This window comes from Tenebrio molitor, chromosome 2 (genome assembly GCF_963966145.1).
Source record: "Tenebrio molitor chromosome 2, icTenMoli1.1, whole genome shotgun sequence".
NCBI classification, from domain to species: domain Eukaryota; kingdom Metazoa; phylum Arthropoda; class Insecta; order Coleoptera; family Tenebrionidae; genus Tenebrio; species Tenebrio molitor.
Genome location: NC_091047.1, coordinates 6,428,078 through 6,455,078, shown reverse-complemented (window position 1 = coordinate 6,455,078; position 27,001 = coordinate 6,428,078). Strand labels below are relative to the sequence as shown.

Here is a 27,001-nt window from a genome sequence, read left to right as displayed (position 1 = left end):
GTTCGTTCTTGCGTGTGTCTAAAGTAACAGAAAAAATAAAAACTCGTTCAAAGCCAACTCCAAGTGAAAATTTTAATAGTCACCCGTTATATTAAAAGACAAGTTTCATAAGACCAGTTTTGAAGTACGAATTCAAGATTAAAAAACGAGTGGCGTAGCCACGAGTTATTTTAAAGAATAAGTGCTTCAAGGTCTTATGAAACGAGTTTTTTATATAATTTTTTGTAATGTGTTTTTAAGCCGTTTTTAAACAAAAATGTTTATTTTCCTCGATTTAGGGATTTTTGTGGCGGTTGGTAATGTCTTAATTTTAAAAGTGAAAATTTGATCAAGTCTTCAAAGTCGCCTTTTGTTTTATCCAAATTCTGTCACAAAACACGAATATGGAAGATAATCTTTCATGTACGCCCGCTGAAATACGTGACATTGCCAAAAGTACGGTCGTGAATTTGTTACCTGATAAATAATTCTTTGCACATTTTGTAATTTAAACTGACACGCATGACGAATCAAGCTTTGCCAACCTAAAAATTTTCGTAAAATGTTCCGTGAAATAATGGCTATAAGGACATCCCAGATGATGACGTCGCGTTCGTTAATATGTCTATTAGAGAATCAAAATGGAGGCAAATTACAAAAAAGTCTATTCTAACACCCAAATGACGTCATTTGAGTGCTTTAATAGGTCGTTGGCGTGTTAGAATAGACTAGTAAAATTTACTGTATTGACGTTGGTAGCGTGAAGTGTCAACTGACAGACGTCAAAAAATAAATCTCGCAGAGAACAAAGCAAATTAATAAATAACAATGAACAAAACGTTTAATTTTCATTCTGAGATTTCTCCGGCAGTAAATTTTCTAACGTCTTTTGTGCAATTTGCCTAATTTGCGGCGGCGTTACTGATAAACTTTCTTCAGCATTCATTTTCAAAAATCCATGATTTTCAAACATCAAATGCGAAAATAAAAAAAATCTGACGTTTTAAATTAATTTTTAGCAACAGTTTAACCAACATAAGGCCACTGGCAACAGGTGGTGATGTCTGACATGCGAACAGAGTTTTTCAGAATATGCATTTTGAGTTTTTGACACTACTTTCTCGCTACGCTACAGTAGTGTAACCATAAGAATTGAGATAAATAATTAAGCAAATAGTTTTTCTGTACTTGCACGTATTGTCGATAATAATAGATACTACAGAAGTATTGAGCAAAACATAACCTCGGCTGGTCATGATGCAAACTCTCGAACGTTTCTCGGAACTTTGCACACGTACGTAGATGGGGTATTATAATTATGCAATAATAGTTTTATTTATATGTAATACTGTACATACTTCGATCCCTCGGTGTGTAGATCAAATGCGCAGCACGGATGATGCGCAGTAGGTCAAATGTTTAATCTGTTATGTGCTTCCCCTTTGTCATCTGTGGGGTCGTTGGGTGTTCCCTGTTTTCATTACGCTGTCAGTTGTTTGTGTAACTTTCAGTAAGTTGGTTCGTTGAAACGAAAATCTTTTGACAAATTGGGTAATATCGGTGAGTTTACTTGTGGGTTGCGTCAATAGAATAATTAAACGGGTTATTACTCATCCAAACAGAGATTGCATGCAGTAATGGGTGGGTTATTTTCGAGTAAACCAGAAACACCACAACGTCGCCCAACCCAAGACTACCGAGGGCGTGTTTATACTTATCAGTCAAATGTAAGGGCATCACCCCCCGTTCCTGTCACTGGACAACTTAGACACAACTCATATGGAGGTGCAACTTATAATTTTGAATCGCTGACGATTCAGCCTCCGAGATTGTCAAGACCTATCCCGACCGTCCCTTCAATCAGGCACCAACCTCCTCCGGAAAGATCACAACACAATTCAAGCATCTTCGACATATCGTTGGATCCCAATTATAACGTAGGCTCCGTAGTGACATTTACGGAATTACCATCATACGACAGTGAATACAGAGTCGTCACAAATATGATCACCAACAAAAGAAATTTCAAAGTGGATCGCATCGACAAAATTGCAAATCCTTATCTGATAAAAGCGTACGAACTGAAAAGGGAACAGAAACGCTTGCAACACGCAGACGCTTTTGTCGAGGAACGTTTACTCTTCCACGGCACGAAACGTGCGAACGTCGACGCCATTTGCAAAATGAATTTTGACTGGCGACGATGCAAAGCCCACGAGTACGGAAAAGGGGTCAGTTTTTCCCCGAATTCGACGTACTCGTCGAATTATTCCGACCCAGGTCTGGACAACAAAGTCATGCTCGTGGCCAAGGTGCTTGTTGCTAAGAGCTGCATCGGAAACAAGTTCATGGAGCTTCCGCCGGATGGGTACGACACAAGCCAGAAAGGAGAAGACGGGGTCGTGATCGTCAAGTACGAAGACAACGAGTTTTATCCAGCTTACAAAATCAGCTATCACGTGCTAGACGAAAATTTTGGCAAAGGCAACCGATATAAATCACGTGGACGGCGCATCATCTAGGATTAAGCATCAAAGCAATTTTTTACATATTTATAATGACAGAGATTATCACATGGTACAGGTGCGGTTTGTTTTAACCCCACAGTATTATAATTTATTTTATTTATGTCTTACGGTAATGGTCTGCTTGCAACGAGTGTTCAAAAAATTTGTTTCTTTGCTTTGACATTTCCGTCAGATACATGACCTCCCTCCAATCACCATTGTACATTAAATCAGTTTAAAGTAAAAACATGTAACCCCAACAAAACTTTCGTCAGCTCTGAGAACTGTATCTGCAAGGAAATAACTCACGCCGCAGCATCTTCGCCGACTTCAATTGACAACACATTTTTTGAACGCTTTTTATAATTGCGTATCGTCCAAATTTTAAGCTGCTTAAGCTTTTATTACGTAGTTATTTGTGGACTTTTATGGTTCTGATTGGGTCTGAGCAAGGTGACGAAAACGCTCACTCTTAAAACAGATTGTATTAATACTATAATAACTAAAAAATCTTATCTTTACAAAAATAATGTGTCTCATTTGTGTCACTTGTTCCTGATGAAATAATTGAGTAGAGTGTTGGGTTTGGCCTTTTTCACCTGACTGCTGCAGAAATTGATCTCGTTGGATTTCCTCCTCTTGTAGTCGTCCCACAACTCCTTCTGCACTTCCCTCGGCAGCTCTTTGAACACGTCTTTGTCGGCATCCGGGGGGCACGCGATCGGATCCAGGGATAAATCGGCGACCTTCAACTTGGAAGGGCTCTCGCAGTCCTCGTAGCAATTGTCGAAACACCTCTTCTTCGAAACGAGACTCGCCAACTTCAGCTTTTTCGGCGAGGGTGTCGGCGAGTCGACGTCCGCCGCCTCCAGATCCGACGTCGAAGGAATCGCGCATTTGCGCTCCGGGACTTCTTCGCTTTCGTTCTGGTTCTCTATGTTGGTGACGGACTGGACTTCCAGGTCCTTGCGCAGAAACGTGGCCAGGGGGTTCCTGGCGCTGGGGGGTTCTTGGAATTTGGTGAACGACAGCCCCAGCAACGTGATGTGGTAGGGCTTCTTCATGTCGACTATCCTGTTGAATAGATGCATCACGGTGGTCATTATTTTGGCTTCTTTGTTGGACTGATTCGGCGCGAAGAGGGCCGGGTTGATGTTGCACTGTCGCGTCTCCCGGCTGCTCGTTTTGTTGCTTTTGTCAAATTTCCTGGTGGTTAGTTTGAGCGTTTTCGGTACTCTGCCGTCCTCCGCCACCAGAACCAAAAGGCGGTTCAGCAGCTGTTCCAGTTTTTTCCTGACTTCCTTCTCGACAGATATCGATTTGCAGCTGTCTTCCAGACCTATGCTTTGGGGCTTCCCCGACGATTTCACCGGGCTCTTGTCTATGCCGTAGCTGTAGTTATAAATCGCTCTAGACTTTTCAACTCCCAACAAGCCTTCAAGTCGTCGCAATTCTGTGTTTTGTAAACTCTCAACTGTCTTAATACCCGCACCTTCCAATTGTTCAAAAGTGGTCCTCCCAATTCCTGGAATGTTTGTCAAAGAACTCAAACTGAGCATCAGTTCTAGAGCATCGTTGGGGAAAACAACTGTCTGTTGGTCAGGCTTGTGACACCCGCCTACAATTTTAGCCAGGAGCTTGTTGTGAGCGATTCCCGCGCACGTGGTAAGATTTAGGTCAGATTTGATCAAGTCTCTCATTTCCTGAGCTATCACACTACCCATAGTCAAGCGTTCCGTACAACCACAGTCACACTTTTCACTAGACGCTCCGAAAACGTTTCCCACAACTTTCAAGTCATCTTTCTGCTTCACTCTTTCGTTCACTAGGGTTGTCACATCGATATAATTTTCATCTAGACCCAGTCGCTCCACCAGAGGGCTGTACTTGTGTAACAAATTGGTCACTTTATATGAGACTTGACGGTAGTCATGTAAATCTTCTCCATTAGCTAAAACAAGATCGGGACACAATTTTTTCGCCTCAGATATTAACATACACTTTTTAACGCCAAATTCGCGTGCTTTGTAATTACTGGTAACCACAATGTTTTTCTGTTGGATACCGAGGGCTACCGCACGCAAATCTGGATTTTTGTTCATTTCCACTTGGGCATAGAAACAATCAATATCTATGTGTACGATGGTGCGAGCGTGATCGTCAATTTCAAACGCAGACATTGTGTCTTTTTCTTTTATTAATCTATAAACTGATATCTAATTACGATAACATTTCATTGTTACGATTGTGAGGTTATGTAAAATTTTTCTGTTGGTACTTCTGACAACCAATCAGCACCTTCCGTTCCGGCGCCTTGTTCAAATTGAACGCAAGTTGTGAATAACACTTTATTAAATGCCGTAACATCTTCACAGATCAAACAAAATGTAACAAAACTTAAACATGAAATAAACTTAAACAAAACATTCTTTCACAAATCAATAAAATATTGCAACTAAAGTTGAATCAAGTTTGAAATTCTTATTTTCATTAATCACTAAAATATTGCAACTAAAGTTAAATCAAAATCTGTTCTTACGTACATAAGAACACTGGATAAGAGTATAAAATTACATAAGAGTGTTAACAGTAGTCATTTGATTTATAAATGATAGTAGAGTTTGTAGGATGGGTAAAATTCATTGTCATCGTACTTGACAATAACAGTCTCTTTGTCGTTTTGGCTAGTGTCAAATCCTCTTGGAGGTACACTCATGTCTTTATAACCCTCACAAATTCTACCAATTAAAACATTGGCAACAATCATCACTTTGTGGTAGGTGTCATGTGAGTAATGGCTTGCATACTTGGCAGAGGGAGAAAAAGAAACACCTTTGCCAAACTTGTGCCCTGTACTAGAACCATACAATCTCCAATCGAAATTGTAAGTACAAATACTATCCAAATTTGCCTTTACAGTTCCATGAAAAAATAAACCTTCAGACACTTGACCATACTCAAACCTCTTCGCTCTCTTCTTTTTATGGTAAGCCTTTTTAAGATATGAATTATGGACTTCCACAATGTTTTCCACAACTAGGTCGTCATACGCTATCAGGTCGCAAATTTCTTGGTAGGCGTCATCCGAAGGGTGTAAATTTTTGTACCATACAGGTTTGCATCCGGGATTTATGTTGATTATGTTGGGATTTGTGCATGGCCGGCTATCAAAAGATAGGTTTTGAAACGACGAGCAAAGATCGTCATAATCGTTTCTTCTACGTCTGCTCATTTTGCAATTCCACAGTAACTGCAAGTTAAGTATAAAATAAGTCAATTTTTATCTTAATTTAAGCTCTTTTAACTGGTGCAATTGAATTAACTTGAAACTTACTTGTAATCACTTTGAACTCCACGGATTCTTTGATTAGGTCTAAATGAGCTTGCCCGTGAATTATTAATCACAAACACAAAGAGAAACTGCCTAAGTACCTACGCTGTAAAAAATAGTGATCAGTGTGGTCGAGTATTGTACTGGAACAAAATGTCCCTAAAGTGGAATCCTTGTTTCTTTCCGTTCATCTTACATCTTTTTCTGTCTTGTTTACTTTTAGAATGGAATCTAAACGAGTACGATGTCTTAATGATTTCCTCCAACTTTTTTTTGTTTTCTCGTATTCATCACATTTAGAAACAATTAATTAAACATTATGTTAGTTAAATTGGTTAGTATGTTTTGACACTAAATGTTGGCGACATTGGCAGCACCAACTTAAAAATTAGGAAAATGGGTGAATTTGCAACAGTAAGCATAGATAAAGAAGACTTTTTTTATCTAAAGTTGACTCAAGTTGCAAAAAACCACTTTGCATTTGTAACAACACTTTTATGGCATTAGTCATTTGAAATTACTTTAAAAAAACTGTACTTATATGGAAAATATTCAACCCAAACTATGATTTTATGGTTCCTTTGTGCCTTATTTGGTTCAAAAATATGAAAAAAATGCTGTTGCAAGTGACAAGTGGTTTTTTTGCAACTTGAGTGAACTATATGACAGTATTTATGTTATCTCTGATGACAGTAAGTCAGTAACTCACGAGGCGGAAATAGTTTCAGCTTGTGATTTGCACTGTTACGTTGTTACTGTTACAGTACACCAGATATTTTCTTCTTCGATAAATTACGCTACTTTTAACTGAAAAGCTGTGAAATAAAAGAAACAAAATATACAGGTTTTATTTCACTTTACTTTAAAACATAAAAATAAAGGTCAAAACAAAACATTCTTGCATGAAAAATGAAATTCAAATTTCATCAAACATCAAAAACAAACTGAAATAGAAACATTTCTCGTCAAAGTATCTGTTAATAATAATTATTGAGTTGATCATCTTCACTACTACTTTCTTCTTCTTCAAAATGGTAATAAAGTTTATATGCTGGGTAAAATTCATTGTCCTCATACTTTACAACGACGATCCCGTTGTTACCTTTTTGACTCGCGTCATATCCAGGAGGCGGCGATGTCATGTTCTTATTACCTTGACAAACATTAACAATTAAAACTTTTGCAGCAATCATCACTTTATGATAATCGTCCGGATCTGAATAATTGCTGGCATATGTGGCATTGACGGAAAAACTGACACCTTTACCAAATTTATGTCCAATGTTATTGCCAAACAATCGCCAGTCAAAGTTGTAAGTGCAAATACTGTTCAAATTCGCTTTTTTGGTGCCATGAAACAACAGCACTTCATTCACTTCCTGCCCAAATTGCTTCACTTTCTGTTCTTTCTTCAACTGATATGCCTTTTCAAGAAATGGATTCTTAACTTCCACAATATTTTCCACGACGAATCTGTCATTTGTTATCAGATTTTCAATTTTTTCATACATACTATCAGAGGGGTGCAGATTTTGGTACCGCACCACTTTGGACCCTGAGCATTTGATATTAAACAAATTTGGATTCACCACTGATGGGGTGGGAGGAGTTGCTTTAGAACTTCCTGCTCTGCTGCCATTTCCAGATGTATTCTTAACAGACAGCTTTTGAAAACTGTTGCACAGACTATCATTCTTGTTCTTTCCGCGCCTGCTCATTTCTCACCTGGAAATAAAAAAAAGAGTAGTACGTAGATACTAATTGCTTACTGGTTTAGTTTACTTTTGTCAGTGTATAAACGCTGCTTAAACAAAAAAAAAAAAAACATGAATTTCATAAGTGAAGTGGGACTAACATAACTGCGTCAAATACTTTTTTAAACAATTAATTAGGTGTGATACGGGGTCCAATAACTCCTTATCAATACCATTACTATCGATAGAAATTATTTATGCAATAACAATTTGTATGACGACTAAGGCTAACGTCAAAAGAGGTTGCCAATACTTGTATAAAAAAACAAATTACGATATCTTGCAATATAAGAAACCACTACATAAGTTTTGTTTTAAGTGAACATTTTCCGTCGCTACTGAATTATTATTATTATTTGTTTAATAACAGTTCAATTCATTTATCCTGTTGTACAATCTTAAAGTTACGTGTTCTAAGAAAATTATTTGTTTCTAACCTTAAAATTCCTGATTGTTTTTTTTTTTACCTCCAATGCAAATATTGCAAATATGCACCTATGCACTTTGCACCGTGTGCAAATATAAACACAACACACAACTCAGTAGATATGGCAAAAAGTGATAGGCACGGGTGATAGGCTTCTTTATCTAGGGTGATAGCTTTGGTGATAGGTACTGTTACGTTATAAATTACGCTCCCGAAACTGGGCAACCCTGTTACCGGTTACAAATCCGGAATGTTCAGGGGTATAACGAACAAGTCGTGGCTTCGACTCGGTTTACAATGCGAACCACGAGAAACGCCGACCGAAGCTGAAAAATTGGTGAGAACAGCCCGGAGTACGGGAAATGATACACAATCTTCCAACTAATCGTTTATTCAGATGTCAAACAATGAAAATAATGATATAAATGAAAAAGAAAACAACGAAGCCTGACTAGCCCTTTATGGCGTGTACAAAATTGAATAACCTAACTCCTCGGAGGGTCCTCCGGGTCCCAGATATTCAACGAACGAGTACCGGCGAAACAGTAAAAAAAATTCCTTCTTTAGCGAAGGAGGAAGGCCGACTGGTCCTACGTAACGTCGCTATTCGGCTACGCCGCCCGCATAAGCGGGGAGGTCCTCCAAGTCTTCCTTCGCTCCAAAAAAAAAAAATTGAAGTTAAGATGTTTTTCTCCGGTACGGACCGGTGAAGAACCACGCGCAAAAAAATGTTCGGTGAGCGCGATACACAATTCCCGGCGAGGTCACTCACCGATTGATAATCGTTCGTGAATATAAAAACCCGACGGACTTGATAAGGAAATTTTTTTCTTAAGTTAGTACGATTAATGAAATGACGCGCCTTATTATAAAACTGCAACTTTAACAGTGGAACAAATTATAATCCTAAACGCGATATACAAATTAATGAATTTGATGGAACTTTTCACCCGTCGAATTAATGAGTGACAATGGAAATTTGACTATAGTTAAATACAAACGCTCAATTAGTTCGACGGAGTGACAAAATACAACCGAAAACTTTGAGAAGCTACGGCCTGTAAAAATTGGGGTGTCACCACTGCTCCCGACTTGCTGGTGGGTAGATCCGGCACCTTCCGGTGAGTCCGGGGACGACCTGGACTGACAGAACTCGACGAGATCCTGATCCGCAAAAGCGTTCGGTCTGGAACCTTCCGTAGTGAAGTCCGTGATCCGCTTGGCGATGTGGGCGGTGGTACTTAGACGAATCGTCTCCAACGGCCCTCGTGAACTCCACTACGTCGTCTCGTCGGCCCTGCAAATTCACTCGATCACTGTCCCCTTGACTCTCCCCAGGCACTGACAACACTCCCGGCAAAAGGTCGTGAAAAATCCTCGCTCTGTCTCTGGTTCCCCCGATTTATAGCTTCCACCCCCTCTGTGCGCAGATTTTTCGGCGGAAGTCCGAGTACGTTTCCGTCGCGATGGATTCTAGAACATTCTAGAAAAATCGCGAAGATTTACAATCGCGCGGCGATTTAAATCGTAACAGTACATTCCCCACTTTGGTAGTTTACAGCACAGCCAACGAGCCAACATTACTGTGTATAAAACAAAAGTTCCTAAAATATACCGGACCTCGTTTTTAACTTATTTTTAAGTAGGTAACAAAAAGAAACCGCTAAACTTTTTAGTATAAGAACACAACTATGAGGTAATAACATCTTTAATCAATTAATCATACTGGTAAAAACTAAATTTAACACGAATAACGGAATGGGAATGTTAATGTTAATGTCAATGGCATGTATACTTCGTCCAGCGAGAGATTGGAAGATTTTAAATTGTAACCCAACACTACAAAATGCACTAGAATATATTAATTAGAGCGTAATGTCAGGGCAAAAATGTTACTGGTTGACTTGTAAATGTAAAAATATGATGTTGGAAGAAATAATAATGGAAGAATGCTGTCAGGATGGAAATTACAGATTCTATTTTTCATGCTATAATTCTCACTCCCTTAAAATCATCACAAATTTGCAATTTCCATCCAAGGGGACCATTTATTTCTTTTTCTTGAAATTTTAACGAAATGAATCAGGAAATATTTAGACAGGGTCTGATTTATTTACAAAAATATAATTATTTTGACACATTTGATTGACATTATTGTTTCATTTTTCTGAAATTAGATTACTATGATCACAAAATTTTATTCAAATTGAAAAACAGCGAAGTATTGTAGGAATAAGGGCGCTAAATCAGACACTATTCGTGAATCACCTTGTATATTTTCAGATGCGAGATTGTTTTTCATATTTTATACGAAGAAATTGCAAGAAAAACTTTCTGTCAAGTTAAAAAACAAGAGCGTCGACAAGTGTTCAAAGGTTCAAACAGAATTGAAAAGAAATTGCGAGAATGCATTTAGCACATAGCCTAAGCACGCTCCGCCCCTAACTGTTTAAGGGCGAATTTTAAATATTGAAAATAAAAACGCCGACTTTACCTGACCTAACCTGACCTGAAAAATGATGTGACAGCGTCCTTATATCGAAAAGAACTATTATTTTGCACGTTTGAACCTGATATCTGGGGTCGCCGCAATTTCTGATCACGCGCCGGCGCGCGCTGGGCCAGTGCTTTGGCTATGTGTTAAATGCATTCTCACAAAGAAAAAAGAATGTAGGTATATACTTAACAACACATTAAAGTACTTAGTCGAAACACAAATCACATAATAACTGCACATAACTGTATCAATTTTGAAGTTTTGCTAGTTTTATTTCTTCTTGAATCATTTCACACGTTATGTGCGCGCGCGGGCAAATTTTGACAATTGACATTTTATTTTAAATTCATCCAAATCGTTTTATGTTGTGAAATTTTGTCCATGAATTCATTCATGTTCGACAATTATTAGACAAAATTAAAATTGTGAAGAGGCCTTTTTTGCGAAATACATTAAACGTTAAACGCCATAAAGTAGATCCCGCCAAATAAACTGTCAAGTGTCAAAATTTGATCTATTCTTAACCTCCAAAAATGAATGTTTTTTTATGAAGAATACTTGAATTTTGCAGTTGATTTTATTTTATTCTGGAACTTATCGTTTCTAGTCTTATCAAAAAATAATGAATTTTGAAAATAAGTTTAAACAATTTTTGGAAGGTACTTGATTGGTGTTTCAAAGTTGTCGGATAAGTCTGCATTTTATAATTTACAGATAGTGGTTCTACTGAAGATGATATAACACAGAAGGAAATGATGGAGTTACAAGAAGCTATTAATATGTCTAAGGAATCAGCTAGCATCGAGGAAGATCAAAGAAAATATAATCGAATGGAAACACAAAAGCTTTGTACTAGTAGCAGTACAAATGATAATATTTCTAGTAATCTTAATAAAGACAAGCCTTTCACACATGAAAAGTGGACCAAACAGAAAGTACCAATTGATATTTTAGACATAGAAAAAGAGTTGTCCACAAAAAAAGAGTTGTCCACAAAAAAGGAATTTGAGATTACATTCCAAGATTTGGTTGAACCTTCAGGGATATCTTTAAAAATTGTGTGTCATAAACCTGTTTTTAACCTTCCAATAGCAACAAATCAAGAATATGAGAAATACACAATGCAAGAACAAGCAAAGTTGTTACATGATTATTACACAAAAATTGAAAAACTTAGAGTACATTTAGCTAAAAGTTCTCTTCACAGAGCTCCCTATCCAAAACCAATCCTTTCCTCAAATAAATGTAAAAATTCTTTAATAAAAAGTGAGCTGGATGATGAAAATGGAAGCACAGATGAATTTACAGAAGAACCACCACCAGTACAAGATCTCTACATTAGCCGTGCAGGTCGCCAGATCAAAAGAAAAATATACACAGATGTAGAAGACGACAGTGACGGCGATTTAACATATTTAGTTAAGAAAAATAAAGCTGACAACCCAGACACCAAAATTATAATGGATATCCCTTACACCATCCCTGAAGAAATTCACGCTGATGAAAAGACCAATCCAAAAAATCTGAAGCCCAAAAAAGATACTCAAAGGCGCTTGCTTTCCACAAAAAAACCGTCATCAAGATCTGAGGCGCTGCTCGATAAACTGGCAAATGTGGTTGAACACAAGAAGCAGCAACAGGAAGAAATGGACAATTTTGAGAAGACTCTACCCAACTTAGAGGACATGGAAGATAGGTCGAACAGTTCTGTTGAAGAACAGCAAAGCAGCAGCGAGGATAATTTTGTTAGAAAACGAGTCATACCTCCGATCCCCGGGAAGAAGGGGTCCAGAGCAAAAAAGCCACCAAAATTGGAAGGTAAGCAACAGCATCAATTAAATGTTGATCCATGTATATTATTTCCCGATCGATCGATTTGATTATCATGTTTCCAAGTGGCTCATTCAAAATGATAAATTTGTGTTAAGATGTTAGGATGTACATCCAAGGCCGAGTTATGAAACGATCTCGATAAAAACTTTGATCAATCAGATACATATTTTGAGTACTTGGCAACAGATTTGTTGTTGTCAGCGGAACAACACTTTACACTTTGATTTTCATAAGCTTTTTTAGTAAGCAAAGACAAAATCGAGATAAAACCCGAAACCCGCCCTGAGAGCCCAGTTCTGAAACGTTACACGAATCTCCGCGCGGATATTAAATCCAAACAAAAGGCGAAGAGCCCAAAAGGCGTCGAAGAAGGTCCCAAGGTCGAGAAAAGAAACTGTCCCATATGCAATAAACAGTTTTTGCAAACGGAAATAGAGGTAAGACTGTCGTCAAACGGTTAAACTCGTTTTTGTACTTTGGTATCAAAGGTACTTTTTGTGAAACTGTTTTTGTTTTTTTTTTTTTTTACGTATTACGTTGGTATTGCTGTAATAGCACGCCGGCCGCCGGCATCTCTAGCGAGCTCCTGTTAACAATTAAAACATTTGACATAAATTTCACAGAAATGCCAATGATTATTTCATAATTAGACCAAAGTAGAAAAAATAGCACATTACACTCGTTTTATAAGACGCACTGTGACACTCGTTCTACAACCAACTCGTGTCATAATAAAGTGTCTTATAAAACTCGTATAATAATATACTATAGTGATATTTTTTGTTGCGATAAAGACCCACGCCTCGACTTGCGGAATCGAAGAAGAAACAACCGAACCTCCCCCGGAGAACAGCAGAACTAGAGTCCAAAGCATAAAATGCGAACTGTGCGACCAATTGTTCGGGATGAACACAGAATACGAAGTACACGTGAAGCAGTGCATCGCGAAAAAAATTACAGATATGTGAGCGTTACGAATTTGTGATATCAGTATTGTGTGTGAGGAGCAGGTGTCATACTTAAGCCATTTAAATTATAAATAGTTATATATTTTTTTAAGTTTTCTTGTGTCCCGAAACATTTCAACAGTCATCCGGTTCCTCGGGACGTTGCATTCAAGTTTGTAAATTTCTCCTAGAACAGAATCGTTACAGTTGTTTAATATTTCTAGTTTGTTGTAAAGTATTTTTGTAATGGATATTAATATAAACGAATTTGTTCTTATCTCGTTGCAAAATATATATCATTTTCTATACTCACTTGTCTCGATCTGTCACAAATCAAATACTGATTGTTCCTAAGGCCTGGGTTTACACGATAATCTGTTATTATCAACAAAATTATTGATCGCGCGATCAAATATTTCTACAAATCATTCACTACAGTCGGCGTAACAAGCGTCAACAGAATGAGAATCTGCATGAAATTTCTGCTGTTGGTGGCGAGTGCTGCTCTGGGCGCTGCCCTCAAACGCCAATCTCTGGACGGGCAATGGACAGCGACTGGAAGCGACCCGGGTATGTCACTTGCAACGTCACATCATAAACTCAACAATTTCCCCTTCAGAAATCATAATCCCGAATGCCACAGTTCCCGGAGGAATTTTCTCCGATCTTATGAACAGCGACATCATCCCCGACATTTTTTACGGTTATGGAGACACCAACTACAGCTGGGTCGGCCTGAGCGACTGGACGTACGCTTCGGAGTTCGATGGTCTCGTCATTTCCTATGTCAATCCTAGTCACGAAACTTCAAATTGCAGTTGACGATTCCCTCTTGGCTCACGACGTGATCTACTTGGTCTGCGAGGGTCTAGACACTTTCGCCACGATTTACATCAACGAGGTGGAAGTTGGGAGCAGCCAAAACATGTTCGTTCGTTACGAATTCGACGTGAAAGACCAACTGAAAGTAGAGTTAGCGATCACGCGTAAAAACTGATAGTAAAATGTGAGCCGCAGGTGGGCACCAACACCATCGAGGTGAAGTTTATTTCGGCGGTTAACAAAGCCAAGGCTTTGGCGGAGGATCCTAGTAACGAATATGTGATCCCTCCGGAATGTCCTAGCGCTGAGTCTCACGGAATCTGTCACGCCAATCGCATAAGGAAAATGCAAGCGTCGTTTTCTTGGGACTGGGGTCCGGCATTTGCGTCAGTCGGGATTTGGTATTTCACGGTTCTCGAATTGTTTTTCGAATACATCGCGAGTTTTGTAGGAAGGACATATATTTGGAAGGTTTGAAGAACGGTGTTATCGATTATGTTGTGGCGACAACACAACAAAACCCCGAGGGGGATATGTGGTACCTTACGGTCACCACGTATTTGACTGCAGGCGACTTAAATCCGATTTCAGGCATTCTTGTTGTAAGCATAATAGTAGACGACAAATCGGAAAATATCTCTGATGGTTTTGATACTTACGATCCTGAAGCTGGTGAAACAGTGACATTTAAATTTTACGAGGTAAGTTGCGTTTTTTATTTCACGTTATTTTATTTGTTGGTTCCCGCTTGTATAAATAATTTAAGGATGAAGTTACTCCTTGGTGGCCGAACGGCTACGGCAGTCAAACCTTGTACAATGTGAGTGTCCGTTACGAAGGTGAACGTGAATACGACGAAACGTCGGTGAGAATCGGGTTCAGAACTGTCGAGTTGGTTCAAGAAGAGCTAGGTGAGGCTGTGCAATTTTCACGAACACTTTAATCCAGTCGTTGGACTTCCAGACCAGGGTTTGAGCTTTTATTTCAAAGTGAACGGCTATCCTGTCTTCGCCAAAGGGGCCAACGAAATCCCAATCAACGTCCTCCCCGAGAGAGGACAGGACAATGACACAATCAAAAGACTAATGCAAAGTGCCAGAGACGTCAACATGAACATGTTAAGAGTTTGGGGCGGCGGCGTCTACGAGTCTGATTATTTCTACGACCTGGCCGACGAGTACGGCATCCTTATCTGGCAAGACTTCATGTTCGCGTGCGCTCTGTACCCCACCGACGACGCCTACTTAGAGTAGGTGTCAGAGATTGCGTTTAATCCCGTCTAACTGTCACTGTTATAGGAACGTCGTTGCCGAAGTAAGTCACCAAGTAAAGAGACTCGCCAGCCACTCCAGCATCGCGATCTGGGCAGGTAACAACGAGAACGAAGGGGGGCTCTCGCAGAATATTTGGGGAATTCAGGACCTCGACCAGTATAAGAACGACTACATCAAACTCTACGTGAACACTATCGAAAGAGAAGTCCTCCGGATCCTGCCGAATGCGACTTTTATTACGTCAAGTCCAACAAACGGAGCGGAGTCTGTTGAGGAAAACTTCATCGCCGAAAACCCAGGAGACGAGCTGTACGGTGACGGTAGCGCTGTGTGAGCTGTCACGACTCTCGATTTATCCTCCTGTTTTCAGTACACTTTTACGATTACTCTTCGGACAGTTGGTCTCCGTCGACGTTCCCGATTCCGCGGTTCGCCTCCGAGTACGGTTACCAATCGATGCCGAGTATTGAATCTTGGCTCACCGCCACAGACAGTTTGGACGATTTGAGACCAGACAGCGCTTTCTTGATGTACCGACAACGCCATCCCGACGGCAACCAACAAAATTTGGACCTGATCGGTCAGCAGTTGCAGCTGCCTGATCCCTCCAGCGAAAACTATGTCAAAGCTTTGGTGTACTTCTCTCAGATATATCAGGCTCAAGCCATCAAAACCGAGACCGAGCACTATCGCAGTTTCAAGGGCCGCGTCAACGAGGAGGGCAAGGGTTATACGATGGGGGCCCTCTTCTGGCAGCTGAACGATGTGTGGGTGGCGCCCACTTGGTCCGGGATAGGTCTGCGTCCCCCTTTTCCAAAATCGTAAACGCTGACCCTAATTGTTGCAGACTATTCCGGAAGGTGGAAAATGTTGCACTACCAGGCCCTTTACTTTTACTACCACATGATAATAACGGGCAGGTTAACAGACCAAACTTTGGAAGTTTACGCTGTTCTGGATGATCTTCAAGTGCCAGATGTGACGGTCAAAGCGTTGGTTCACATTTATAAGTGGGACTCGCTGGAACCACTTGTCGCAGTGGAGTATCCAGTAACTCTGGTAGGTTGGATTGGTATCGCTGTCAAAACCACTTGATTGTCGATCATTTCAGGACCCCCTCAAAGCCGTGCTCGTCACCACTATTGACGCTGCCACAGCTTTGACCACTGCGGGTTGCGGCAGCGACTACAACGAGGCCAAAACCAATTGCTTCTTCCATCTTCATTTGCTCGACGAAAACAACAACCATTTGGTGCCGTTCAATCACGTCTTCCCTGAAAAACTGAAAAATTCTAACCTCGCCGATCCCAACGTCAAGGTTAGTACCGGTTGGCGGTCGAGAGTGGCAGAAGGTGACGTTTATTGTTGCAGATCGACTCGATTACACCGACGGATGATGAAGGCAAAGTCTTCGAGGTCGTGGTCAGCACGGACGCTGTGGCCTTGTTTGTCTGGTTGGACTCTCATGATATCAGAGGGAGGTTTTCCGAGAACGGGTTCTTGCACGTGCTTCCTACCAAGACGGTGGTCTTTACGGCTGATGACGTAACGACATTGGACGATTTGACAGCTTCTTTGACAATCACCCACTTGCGAGACCCAGCCTATTTGTAAAGAATTGGACCGTGTTACCAATACTGTTGAATTAATGTACCGAGCGATCATTTAAAAAATTAATCGAGTTTGCTTTGGAGCCTATGCTATAGCATGGGTTGTCATAGGTAACACGCCGACTCGATTTATTTTTTAATTGATGGCACCGTACTAGACTAGCATACTTACGAGTTGATGTGTTTTCAAGTGTTGGAAATAAAATAAATAACCACCCGGCACCTCCACCATTTTATGATCTCATAAAAATGTATAAACGCTGTTCAAAAATCAAAAAACCATTGTGGCGCAAATGACTTATGTCACTCGTTTCACTCGCGTTTTAAAATGGCCCACTCGTGCTAAAAAAGGCCCAATTTACACACGAACGAGTTGAATGCAACGTTTTTTTGTTCGACGAGCCCCATAAAGGCTCCAAATCGCTTAAAATCTTTAAAATTAGCTTGACGTTTCGTTTTGACAAGTGGTGACATTTATCAAAATCTGTTCACATGAGAAAATTCTCAAATTCTGACAGTGTCGAACAAAAAAAGATTTTAAAGGATTTGGAGCCTTTAAGGTGCTCGTCGAACAAAAAAACCTTGTATTGAACTCATTAGTGTGTAAATTGGACTTTTTTTGGCATGAGCGTTTTAAAGGCCCACGAGTGCCAAAAAAAGGCCAATTTACACACGAACTCATTAAATAAACTACTATTTAGAAGTATTTTATTGAGCATAAAACGATAAAAAAAAACTTAAACAGTCACCAAAGAAAACTCTCATGGGAGAAAGGAAAATTGTCCGACACTGTAGTACAAGAGTTAAAGTGTTTGTAGATTTCCGTAGTGTGGTGACATGGTGACAAAAAATTTTAAGTGAATAATATAAAAATACTATACACTATGAATTATACCTGTAGAGCACTAATAAAAAATCTAATGTATACCTAAATAAAAAGTCTTAGTTTATTACGACACAAATTAATAAAAAACAGGCCTCAAGTTCCATCGAATTTCTTTCTTTTGTTGCACCAGAGACTCACGCCTCGAGCTTTAGAATAAAGGAAAAAACAATCGAATCTCCGAGAACAGCGAAATCAGATCTTGAAGCATAAGATGTGAACTGTACGACCAATTCTTCGTCATAAATTGAGACAATGCTGGGCGTCACGAAAATGTTTTTACAGATCTGTGAGCATTACGAATTTGTGCTAACAGTACTTTCTGTAAGAAGTAGGTGTCATATTCAACCATTTAAATTATAGTGACATATTTTTAAAATTTTATTCGTGTCGTGAAATGATTCAACAATTGTTCAGTTCGTTGGAACATTCCGTTAAATGTGATAGCAAATTTTTCCTAACTAGAGTCTTGTTGATTAATATCGGTGGTTATTTTCGCAATGAATATTATAACAAACGAATTTGTTCTTATCTCGTTACAAAACATATAGGTACCTAGGTATCTTTTTCTAAAATTACTTGTACGAGTACCTTATAGATATGTCTATTTATACTTATCACTTCGATCTATCATGTTTGACACATCAAGTGTTTTGTCTTGATTGTTGCTAAGACCTCGGTTAACACAATAACTTGTTATTATCAACAAGATTATGGATCGTCCGTGAGATCTATATAAGTCATTCATGACAATCGGTGCAACAAACGACAACACAATGACACTGTGCATGAAATTTCTGCTCTTGGTAGCGAGTGTTGCTCTGGGCGCTGCCCTCAAACGCCAATCTCTGAACGGGCAATGGACAGCCACTGGAGGCGACGCAGGTATGTCACTTGCAACATCACATCATAAACTCACCAATTTCCTCTTCAGAAATCGTAATCCCGGATGCCACAGTTCCCGGAGGAATCTTCTCCGATCTGATGAAAAACAACGACATCACCGACATTTTTTACGGCTATGGAGACTCCAACTACAGCTGGGTCGGCCTGAGCGACTGGACGTACGCTTCGGAGTTCGAAGGTCTCGTCATTTCCCACGTCAATCCTAATCACGAAACTTCAAATTTCAGTTGACGATTCCCTCTTGGCTCACAACGTGATCTACTTGGTCTGCGAGGGTCTGGACACCTTCGCCACGATTTACATCAACGACGTGGAAGTTGGGAGCAGCCAAAACATGTTCGTTCGTTACGAATTCGACGTGAAAGACCAACTGAAAGTAGAGTTAGCGATCACGAGTAAAAACTGATAGTAAAATGTGAGTTGCAGGTGGGCACCAACTCCATCGAGGTGAAGTTTAGTTCGGCGGTTAACAAAGCCAAGGCCTTGGCGGAGGATCCGAGTAACGAATATGTGGTTCCCCCGGAATGTCCTGACGACGCCTATCACGGAATCTGTCACGCTAATCGCATAAGGAAAATGCAAGCGTCGTTTTCTTGGGACTGGGGTCCGGCATTTGCGTCAGTCGGGATTTGGTATTTCACGGTGCTCGAATTGTTTTTCGAATACATCGCGAGTTTTGTAGGAAGGACATATATTTGGAAGGTTTGAAGAACGGTGTTATCGATTATGTTGTGGCGACAACACAACAAAACCCCGAGGGGGATGTGTGGTACCTTACGGTCACCACGTATTTGAATGCAGGCGACTTAGGTCCGATTTCAGGCTATCTTTATGTAGGCATAATAGTAGACGACAAATCGGTAACTACCTCTGATCCTTTTGATACTCCTTACGATCCTGAAACTGGTGAAATACTGACATTTAAATTTTACGAAGTAAGTTGCTTTTTTTATTTTACGTTATTTTATTTGTTGGTTCCCGCTTGTATAAATAATTTAAGGATGACGTTACTCCTTGGTGGCCGAACGGCTACGGCAGTCAAACCTTGTACAATGTGAGTGTCCGTTACGAAGGTGAACGTGAATACGACGAAACGTCGGTGAGAATCGGGTTCAGAAATGTCGAGTTGGTTCAAGAAGAGCTAGGTGAGGCTGTGCAATTTTCACGAACACTTTAACCCACTCTTTGGACTTCTAGACCAGGGTCTGAGCTTTTATTTCAAAGTGAACGGCCACCCAATTTTCGCCAAAGGCGCCAACGAAATCCCAATCAGCGTCCTCCCCGAGAGAGGACAGGACAAAGACACAATCGAAAGACTGATGCAAAGTGCCAGAGACGTCAACATGAACATGCTAAGAGTTTGGGGCGGCGGCGTCTACGAGTCTGATTATTTCTACGACCTGGCCGACGAGTACGGCATCCTTATCTGGCAAGACTTCATGTTCGCGTGCGCTCTGTACCCCACCGACGACGCCTACTTAGAGTAGGTGTCAGAGATTGCGTTTAATCCCGTCTAACTGTCACTGTTATAGGAACGTCGTTGCCGAAGTAAGTCACCAAGTAAAGAGACTCGCCAGCCACTCCAGCATCGCGATCTGGGCAGGTAACAACGAGAACGAAGGGGGGCTCTCGCAGAATATTTGGGGAATTCAGGACCTCGACCAGTATAAGAACGACTACATCAAACTCTACGTGAACACTATCGAAAGAGAAGTCCTCCGGATCCTGCCGAATGCGACTTTTATTACGTCAAGTCCAACAAACGGAGCGGAGTCTGTTGAGGAAAACTTCATCGCCGAAAACCCAGGAGACGAGCTGTACGGTGACGGTAGCGCTGTGTGAGCTGTCACGACTCTCGATTTATCCTCCTGTTTTCAGTACACTTTTACGATTACTCTTCGGACAGTTGGTCTCCGTCGACGTTCCCGATTCCGCGGTTCGCCTCCGAGTACGGTTACCAATCGATGCCGAGTATTGAATCTTGGCTCACCGCCACAGACAGTTTGGACGATTTGAGACCAGACAGCGCTTTCTTGATGTACCGACAACGCCATCCCGACGGCAACCAACAAAATTTGGACCTGATCGGTCAGCAGTTGCAGCTGCCTGATCCCTCCAGCGAAAACTATGTCAAAGCTTTGGTGTACTTCTCTCAGATATATCAGGCTCAAGCCATCAAAACCGAGACCGAGCACTATCGCAGTTTCAAGGGCCGCGTCAACGAGGAGGGCAAGGGTTATACGATGGGGGCCCTCTTCTGGCAGCTGAACGATGTGTGGGTGGCGCCCACTTGGTCCGGGATAGGTCTGCGTTCCCCTTTTCCAACATCGTAAACGCTGACCCTAATTGTTGCAGACTATTCCGGAAGGTGGAAAATGTTGCACTACCAGGCCCTTTACTTTTACTACCACATGATAATAACGGGCAGGTTAACAGACCAAACTTTGGAAGTTTACGCTGTTCTGGATGATCTTCAAGTGCCAGATGTGACGGTCAAAGCGTTGGTTCACATTTATAAGTGGGACTCGCTGGAACCACTTGTCGCAGTGGAGTATCCAGTAACTCTGGTAGGTTGGATTGGTATCGCTGTCAAAACCACTTGATTGTCGATCATTTCAGGACCCCCTCAAAGCCGTGCTCGTCACCACTATTGACGCTGCCACAGCTTTGACCACTGCGGGTTGCGGCAGCGACTACAACGAGGCCAAAACCAATTGCTTCTTCCATCTTCATTTGCTCGACGAAAACAACAACCATTTGGTGCCGTTCAATCACGTCTTCCCTGAAAAACTGAAAAATTCTAACCTCGCCGACCCCAACGTCAAGGTTAGTACCGGTTGGCGGTCGAGAGTGGCAGAAGGTGACGTTTATTGTTGCAGATCGACTCGATTACACCGACGGATGATGAAGGCAAAGTCTTCGAGGTCGTGGTCAGCACGGACGCTGTGGCCTTGTTTGTCTGGTTGGACTCTCATGATATCAGAGGGAGGTTTTCCGAGAACGGGTTCTTGCACGTGCTTCCTACCAAGACGGTGGTCTTTACGGCTGATGACGTAACGACATTGGACGATTTGACAGCTTCTTTGACAATCACCCACTTGCGAGACCCAGCCTATTTGTAAAGAATTGGACCGTGTTACCAATACTGTTGAATTAATGTACCGAGCGATCATTTAAAAAATTAATCGAGTTTGCTTTGGAGCCTATGCTATAGCATGGGTTGCCATAGGTAACACGCCGACTCGATTTATTTTTTAATTGATGGCACCGTACTAGACTAGCATACTTACGAGTTGATGTGTTTTCAAGTGTTGGAAATAAAATAAATAACCACCCGGCACCTCCACCATTTTATGATCTCATAAAAATGTATAAACGCTGTTCAAAAATCAAAAAACCATTGTGGCGCAAATGACTTATGTCACTCGTTTCACTCGCGTTTTAAAATGGCCCACTCGTGCTAAAAAAGGCCCAATTTACACACGAACGAGTTGAATGCAACGTTTTTTTATTCGACGAGCCCCATAAAGGCTCCAAATCGCTTAAAATCTTTAAAATTAGCTTGACGTTTCGTTTTGACAAGTGGCGACATTTATCAAAATCCGTTCACATAGGAGAAAATTCTCAAATTCTGACAGTGTCGAACAAAAAAAGATTTTAAAGGATTTGGAGCCTTTAAGGTGCTCGTCGAACAAAAAAACATTGTATTGAACTCATTAGTGTGTAAATTGGACTTTTTTTGGTATGAGCGTTTTAAAGGCCCACGAGTGCCAAAAAAAGGCCAATTTACACACGAACTCATTAAATAAACTACTATTTAGAAGTATTTTATTGAGCATAAAACGATAAAAAAACTTAAACAGTCACCAAAGAAAACTCTCATGGGAGAAAGGAAAATTGTCCGACACTGTAGTACCAGAGTTAAAGTGTTTGTAGATTTCCGTAGTGTGGTGACATGGTGACAAAAAATTTTAAGTGAATAATATAAAAATACTATACACTATGAATTATACCTGTAGAGCACTAATAAAAAATCTAATGTATACCTAAATAAAAAGTCTTAGTTTATTACGACACAAATTAATAAAAAACAGGCCTCAAGTTCCATCGAATTTCTTTCTTTTGTTGCACCAGAGACTCACGCCTCGAGCTTTAGAATAAAGGAAAAAACAATCGAATCTCCGAGAACAGCGAAATCAGATCTTGAAGCATAAGATGTGAACTGTACGACCAATTCTTCGTCATAAATTGAGACAATGCTGGGCGTCACGAAAATGTTTTTACAGATCTGTGAGCATTACGAATTTGTGCTAACAGTACTTTCTGTAAGGAGTAGGTGTCATATTTAACCATTTAAATTATAGTGACATATTTTTTAAGTTTTATTCGTGTCGTGAAATGATTCCACAATTGTCCACTTCGTTGGAACATTCCGTTAAATGTAGATAGCAAATTTTTCCTAACCAGAGTCTTGTTGATTAATATCGGTGGTTATTTTCGCAATGAATATTATAACAAACGAATTTGTTCTTATCTCGTTACAAAACATATAGGTACCTAGGTATCTTTTTCTAAAATTACTTGTACGAGTACCTTATAGATATGTCTATTTATTCTTATCACTTCGATCTATCATGTTTGACACATCAAGTGTTTTGTCTTGATTGTTGCTAAGACCTCGGTTAACACAATAACTTGTTATTATCAACAAGATTATGGATCGTCCGTGAGATCTATATAAGTCATTCATGACAATCGGTGCAACAAACGACAACACAATGACACTGTGCATGAAATTTCTGCTCTTGGTAGCGAGTGTTGCTCTGGGCGCTGCCCTCAAACGCCAACCTCTGAACGGGCAATGGACAGCGACTGGAGGCGACGCAGGTATGTCACTTGCAACATCACATCATAAACTCACCAATTTCCTCTTCAGAAATCGTAATCCCGGATGCCACAGTTCCCGGAGGAATCTTCTCCGATCTGATGAAACACAACGACATTGCCGACATTTTTTACGGCTATGGAGACTCCAACTACAGCTGGGTCGGCCTGAGCGACTGGACGTACGCTTCGGAGTTCGAAGGTCTCGTCATTCCCCATGTCAATCCTAATCACGAAACTTCAAATTTCAGTTGACGATTCCCTCTTGGCTCACAACGTGATCTACTTGGTCTGCGAGGGTCTGGACACCTTCGCCACGATTTACATCAACGACGTGGAAGTTGGGAGCAGCCAAAACATGTTCGTTCGTTACGAATTCGACGTGAAAGACCAACTGAAAGTAGAGTTAGCGATCACGAGTAAAAACTGATAGTAAAATGTGAGTCGCAGGTGGGCACCAACTCCATCGAGGTGAAGTTTATTTCGGCGGTTAACAAAGCCAAGGCCTTGGCGGAGGATCCGAGTAACGAATATGTGGTTCCCCCGGAATGTCCTGACGACGCCTATCACGGAATCTGTCACGCTAATCGCATAAGGAAAATGCAAGCGTCGTTTTCTTGGGACTGGGGTCCGGCATTTGCGTCAGTCGGGATTTGGTATTTCACGGTGCTCGAATTGTTTTTCGAATACATCGCGAGTTTTGTAGGAAGGACATATATTTGGAAGGTTTGAAGAACGGTGTTATCGATTATGTTGTGGCGACAACACAACAAAACCCAGAGGGGGATGTGTGGTACCTTACGGTCACCACGTATTTGAATGCAGGCGACTTAGGTCCGATTTCAGGCTATCTTTATGTAGGCATAATAGTAGACGACAAATCGGTAACTACCTCTGATCCTTTTGATACTCCTTACAATCCTGAAACTGGTGAAATACTGACATTTAAATTTTACGAAGTAAGTTGCTTTTTCTATTTCACGTTATTTTATTTGTTGGTTCCCGCTTGTATAAATAATTTAAGGATGAAGTTACTCCTTGGTGGCCGAACGGCTACGGCAGTCAAACCTTGTACAATGTAAGTGTCCGTTACGAAGGTGAACGTGAATACGACGAAACGTCGGTGAGAATCGGGTTCAGAAATGTCGAGTTGGTTCAAGAAGAGCTAGGTGAGGCTGTGCAATTTTCACGAACACTTTAACCCACTCTTTGGACTTCTAGACCAGGGTCTGAGCTTTTATTTCAAAGTGAACGGCCACCCAATCTTCGCCAAAGGCGCCAACGAAATCCCAATCAGCGTCCTCCCCGAGAGAGGACAGGACAAAGACACAATCGAAAGACTGATGCAAAGTGCCAGAGACGTCAACATGAACATGCTAAGAGTTTGGGGCGGCGGCGTCTACGAGTCTGATTATTTCTACGACTTGGCCGACGAGTACGGCATCCTTATCTGGCAAGACTTCATGTTCGCGTGCGCTCTGTACCCCACCGACGACGCCTACTTAGAGTAGGTGTCAGAGATTGCGTTTAATCCCGTCTAACTGTCACTGTTGTAGGAACGTCGTTGCCGAAGTGAGGCACCAAGTGAAGAGACTAGCCAGTCACCCCAGCGTCGTGGTCTGGGCAGGTAACAACGAGAACGAAGGCGCGCTCGCGCAGAACTGGTACGACACCCAGGACAACTTCGACCAGTTCAAAAAGGACTACATCAAGCTGTACGTGGACACTATCGGAGCGGAAGTCCTCCGGATCCTGCCGAATGCGACCTTCATCACGTCCAGTCCAACAAACGGAGCGAAGTCGGTTGAGGATGACTACGTTTCCAATAACCCGGGGGATCCCCTCTACGGCGACGGTAGCACTGTGTGATCTGTCACGACTCTCGACTTATCCTTGTGTTTTCAGTGCACTTTTACGACTACTCTTCGGACAGTTGGTCTCCGTCGACGTTCCCGATTCCGCGGTTCGCCTCCGAGTACGGTTACCAATCGCTGCCGAGCATCGAAGCTTGGCTCACCGCCACAGACAATTTGGACGATCTGAAACCAGACAGCGCTTTCCTGATGGACCGACAACACCATCCCGACGGCAACCAACAAAATTTGGACCTGATCGGTCAGCAGCTGCCGCTGCCTGATCCCTCCAGCGAAAACTACGCCGAAGCCTTGGTGTACTTCTCTCAGATACATCAGGCTCAAGCCATCAAAACCGAGACCGAGCACTATCGCAGTTTCAAGGGGCGTGTCAACGAGGAGGGCAAGGGTTACACGATGGGCGCCCTCTTCTGGCAGCTGAACGACGTGTGGGTGGCGCCCACTTGGTCCGGGATAGGTCTGCGTCCCCCTTTTCCAACATCGTAAACGCTGACCCTACTTGTTGCAGACTATTCCGGAAGGTGGAAAATGTTGCACTACCAGGCCCTTTACTTTTACTACCACATGATAATAACGGGCACGTTAACAGACCAAACTTTGGAAGTTTTTGCTGTTCTGGATGATCTTCAAGTGCCAGATGTGACGGTCAAAGCGTTGGTTCACATTTATAAGTGGGACTCGCTGGAACCACTTGTCGCAGTGGAGTATCCAGTAACTCTGGTAGGTTGCATTGGTATCGCTGTCAAAACCACTTGATTGTCGATGCATTTCAGGACCCTCTCAAAGCCGTGCTCGTCACCACTATTGACGCTGCCACAGCTTTGACCACTGCGGGTTGCGGCAGCGACTACAACGAGGCCAAAACCAATTGCTTCTTCCATCTGCATTTGCTCGACGAAAACAACAACCATTTGGTGCCGTTCAATCACGTCTTCCCTGAAAAACTGAAAAATTCTAACCTCGCCGATCCCAACGTCAAGGTTAGTACCGGTTGGCGGTCGAGAGTGTCAAAGGTGACGTTTATTGTTGTAGATCGACTCGATTACACCACTAGATGATGTAGGTGAAGTCTTCGAGGTCGTGGTCAGCACGGACGCTGTGGCCTTGTTTGTCTGGTTGGACTCTCACGACATCCGAGGGAGGTTTTCCGAGAACGGGTTCTTGCACGTGCTTCCTACCAAGACGGTGATCTTTACGGCTGACGACCTAACAACATTGGACGATTTGACAGCTTCTCTGACAGTCACCCACTTGCGAGACCCAGCCTATATGTAAAGAATTGTACTTTGTTACCAAGACTGTTGAATTAATGTACTAGACTAGCATACTTACGAGTTGTTGTGTTTTCAAGTATTTGAAATGAAATAAAATATTTTATCTTACAGGTGGAGTTTTTGAGCTACCTTAGACCATTGTTTTCGGTGACAGAAGTCAAATTTTAATCACAAGTGAGATAAAGTACTCACTAGTGAG

General features: G+C 41.4%; 7 protein-coding genes and 1 long non-coding RNA gene across 12 annotated transcripts; 5 read left to right on the top strand and 3 right to left on the bottom strand.

The window, feature by feature from the left end:
* The first annotated feature begins 93 nt into the window (after positions 1–93).
* On the top strand, positions 94–2,682 carry LOC138123361 (uncharacterized). The gene is made up of 2 exons (XR_011156764.1): positions 94–1,539; positions 1,602–2,682. It is a non-coding gene; the product is annotated as an uncharacterized lncRNA (long non-coding RNA).
* PolI (DNA polymerase iota) lies at positions 2,183–4,817 on the bottom strand. The gene is made up of 2 exons (XM_069038017.1): positions 3,009–4,817; positions 2,183–2,957 (listed from the first exon to the last, which is right to left on the bottom strand). Exon 1 carries the CDS (start codon positions 4,664–4,666, stop codon positions 3,032–3,034), a length of 1,635 nt encoding a protein of 544 aa, XP_068894118.1. The 5' UTR covers positions 4,667–4,817; the 3' UTR covers positions 2,183–2,957; positions 3,009–3,031.
* Positions 4,818–4,820: 3 nt separating this feature from the next.
* On the bottom strand, positions 4,821–6,117 carry LOC138123357 (protein mono-ADP-ribosyltransferase PARP11-like). The gene is made up of 2 exons (XM_069038027.1): positions 5,821–6,117; positions 4,821–5,736 (listed from the first exon to the last, which is right to left on the bottom strand). The coding sequence occupies exon 2, from the start codon at positions 5,716–5,718 to the stop codon at positions 5,089–5,091; it is 630 nt and encodes a 209-aa protein (XP_068894128.1). The 5' UTR covers positions 5,719–5,736; positions 5,821–6,117; the 3' UTR covers positions 4,821–5,088.
* Positions 6,118–6,658: 541 nt separating this feature from the next.
* On the bottom strand, positions 6,659–10,804 carry LOC138123355 (protein mono-ADP-ribosyltransferase PARP12-like). 4 transcript variants are annotated; one of them, XM_069038024.1, is made up of 2 exons: positions 10,681–10,804; positions 6,659–7,542 (listed from the first exon to the last, which is right to left on the bottom strand). In XM_069038024.1, exon 2 carries the CDS (start codon positions 7,533–7,535, stop codon positions 6,795–6,797), a length of 741 nt encoding a protein of 246 aa, XP_068894125.1. In that variant the 5' UTR covers positions 7,536–7,542; positions 10,681–10,804; the 3' UTR covers positions 6,659–6,794. The 4 variants fall into 4 exon arrangements, with proteins under 4 accessions (XP_068894125.1, XP_068894122.1, XP_068894124.1 ...); XM_069038021.1 differs by lacking the exon at positions 10,681–10,804 and adding an exon at positions 8,009–8,204; XM_069038023.1 differs by lacking the exon at positions 10,681–10,804 and adding an exon at positions 8,039–8,203.
* A 60-nt stretch (positions 10,805–10,864) lies between these two features.
* On the top strand, positions 10,865–13,583 carry LOC138123354 (uncharacterized). Of its 2 annotated transcripts, none has more exons than XM_069038020.1 (4): positions 10,865–11,154; positions 11,210–12,313; positions 12,572–12,765; positions 13,123–13,583. In XM_069038020.1, exons 1-4 carry the CDS (start codon positions 11,118–11,120, stop codon positions 13,294–13,296), a joined length of 1,509 nt encoding a protein of 502 aa, XP_068894121.1. In that variant the 5' UTR covers positions 10,865–11,117; the 3' UTR covers positions 13,297–13,583. The 2 variants fall into 2 exon arrangements, with proteins under 2 accessions (XP_068894121.1, XP_068894119.1); XM_069038018.1 differs by having other exon boundaries at positions 12,563–12,765.
* Positions 13,584–13,597: 14 nt separating this feature from the next.
* On the top strand, positions 13,598–17,203 carry LOC138123349 (beta-mannosidase-like). The gene is made up of 12 exons (XM_069038014.1): positions 13,598–13,845; positions 13,895–14,044; positions 14,094–14,242; positions 14,293–14,498; positions 14,549–14,798; positions 14,864–15,008; positions 15,061–15,346; positions 15,396–15,691; positions 15,742–16,167; positions 16,219–16,430; positions 16,483–16,689; positions 16,743–17,203. Exons 1-12 carry the CDS (start codon positions 13,737–13,739, stop codon positions 16,983–16,985), a joined length of 2,679 nt encoding a protein of 892 aa, XP_068894115.1. The 5' UTR covers positions 13,598–13,736; the 3' UTR covers positions 16,986–17,203.
* Positions 17,204–18,563: 1,360 nt separating this feature from the next.
* LOC138123348 (beta-mannosidase-like) lies at positions 18,564–22,110 on the top strand. The gene is made up of 12 exons (XM_069038013.1): positions 18,564–18,749; positions 18,799–18,948; positions 18,998–19,146; positions 19,197–19,402; positions 19,453–19,705; positions 19,771–19,915; positions 19,968–20,253; positions 20,303–20,598; positions 20,649–21,074; positions 21,126–21,337; positions 21,390–21,596; positions 21,650–22,110. The coding sequence occupies exons 1-12, from the start codon at positions 18,611–18,613 to the stop codon at positions 21,890–21,892; spliced, it is 2,712 nt and encodes a 903-aa protein (XP_068894114.1). The 5' UTR covers positions 18,564–18,610; the 3' UTR covers positions 21,893–22,110.
* Positions 22,111–23,493: 1,383 nt separating this feature from the next.
* On the top strand, positions 23,494–26,910 carry LOC138123347 (beta-mannosidase-like). Its single transcript, XM_069038012.1, has 12 exons — positions 23,494–23,657; positions 23,707–23,856; positions 23,906–24,054; positions 24,105–24,310; positions 24,361–24,613; positions 24,679–24,823; positions 24,876–25,161; positions 25,211–25,509; positions 25,560–25,985; positions 26,037–26,248; positions 26,302–26,508; positions 26,561–26,910. Exons 1-12 carry the CDS (start codon positions 23,519–23,521, stop codon positions 26,801–26,803), a joined length of 2,715 nt encoding a protein of 904 aa, XP_068894113.1. The 5' UTR covers positions 23,494–23,518; the 3' UTR covers positions 26,804–26,910.
* Positions 26,911–27,001: the final 91 nt, after the last annotated feature.

What these genes read in the sequence shown, in the direction of transcription:
- PolI (XM_069038017.1), bottom strand. Translation starts at nt 4,666, where the DNA reads ATGTCTGCGTTTGAAATTGACGATCACGCTCGCACCATCGTACACATA.
- LOC138123357 (XM_069038027.1), bottom strand. Translation starts at nt 5,718, where the DNA reads ATGAGCAGACGTAGAAGAAACGATTATGACGATCTTTGCTCGTCGTTT.
- LOC138123355 (XM_069038024.1), bottom strand. Translation starts at nt 7,535, where the DNA reads ATGAGCAGGCGCGGAAAGAACAAGAATGATAGTCTGTGCAACAGTTTT.
- LOC138123354 (XM_069038018.1), top strand. Translation starts at nt 11,118, where the DNA reads ATGAATTTTGAAAATAAGTTTAAACAATTTTTGGAAG. An exon ending in GTTTAAACAATTTTTGGAAG is followed by an intron (nt 11,155 to 11,209) that starts GTACTTGATTGG and finishes TATAATTTACAG; the next exon opens with ATAGTGGTTCTACTGAAGAT. An exon ending in AAAGCCACCAAAATTGGAAG is followed by an intron (nt 12,314 to 12,562) that starts GTAAGCAACAGC and finishes GATTTTCATAAG; the next exon opens with CTTTTTTAGTAAGCAAAGAC.
- LOC138123349 (XM_069038014.1), top strand. Translation starts at nt 13,737, where the DNA reads ATGAGAATCTGCATGAAATTTCTGCTGTTGGTGGCGAGTGCTGCTCTG. An exon ending in GTACGCTTCGGAGTTCGATG is followed by an intron (nt 14,045 to 14,093) that starts GTCTCGTCATTT and finishes TTCAAATTGCAG; the next exon opens with TTGACGATTCCCTCTTGGCT. An exon ending in TCGCCGATCCCAACGTCAAG is followed by an intron (nt 16,690 to 16,742) that starts GTTAGTACCGGT and finishes TTATTGTTGCAG; the next exon opens with ATCGACTCGATTACACCGAC.
- LOC138123348 (XM_069038013.1), top strand. Translation starts at nt 18,611, where the DNA reads ATGACAATCGGTGCAACAAACGACAACACAATGACACTGTGCATGAAA. An exon ending in AGCCACTGGAGGCGACGCAG is followed by an intron (nt 18,750 to 18,798) that starts GTATGTCACTTG and finishes TTTCCTCTTCAG; the next exon opens with AAATCGTAATCCCGGATGCC. An exon ending in TGACATTTAAATTTTACGAA is followed by an intron (nt 19,706 to 19,770) that starts GTAAGTTGCTTT and finishes AAATAATTTAAG; the next exon opens with GATGACGTTACTCCTTGGTG.
- LOC138123347 (XM_069038012.1), top strand. Translation starts at nt 23,519, where the DNA reads ATGACAATCGGTGCAACAAACGACAACACAATGACACTGTGCATGAAA. An exon ending in AGCGACTGGAGGCGACGCAG is followed by an intron (nt 23,658 to 23,706) that starts GTATGTCACTTG and finishes TTTCCTCTTCAG; the next exon opens with AAATCGTAATCCCGGATGCC. An exon ending in TCGCCGATCCCAACGTCAAG is followed by an intron (nt 26,509 to 26,560) that starts GTTAGTACCGGT and finishes TTATTGTTGTAG; the next exon opens with ATCGACTCGATTACACCACT.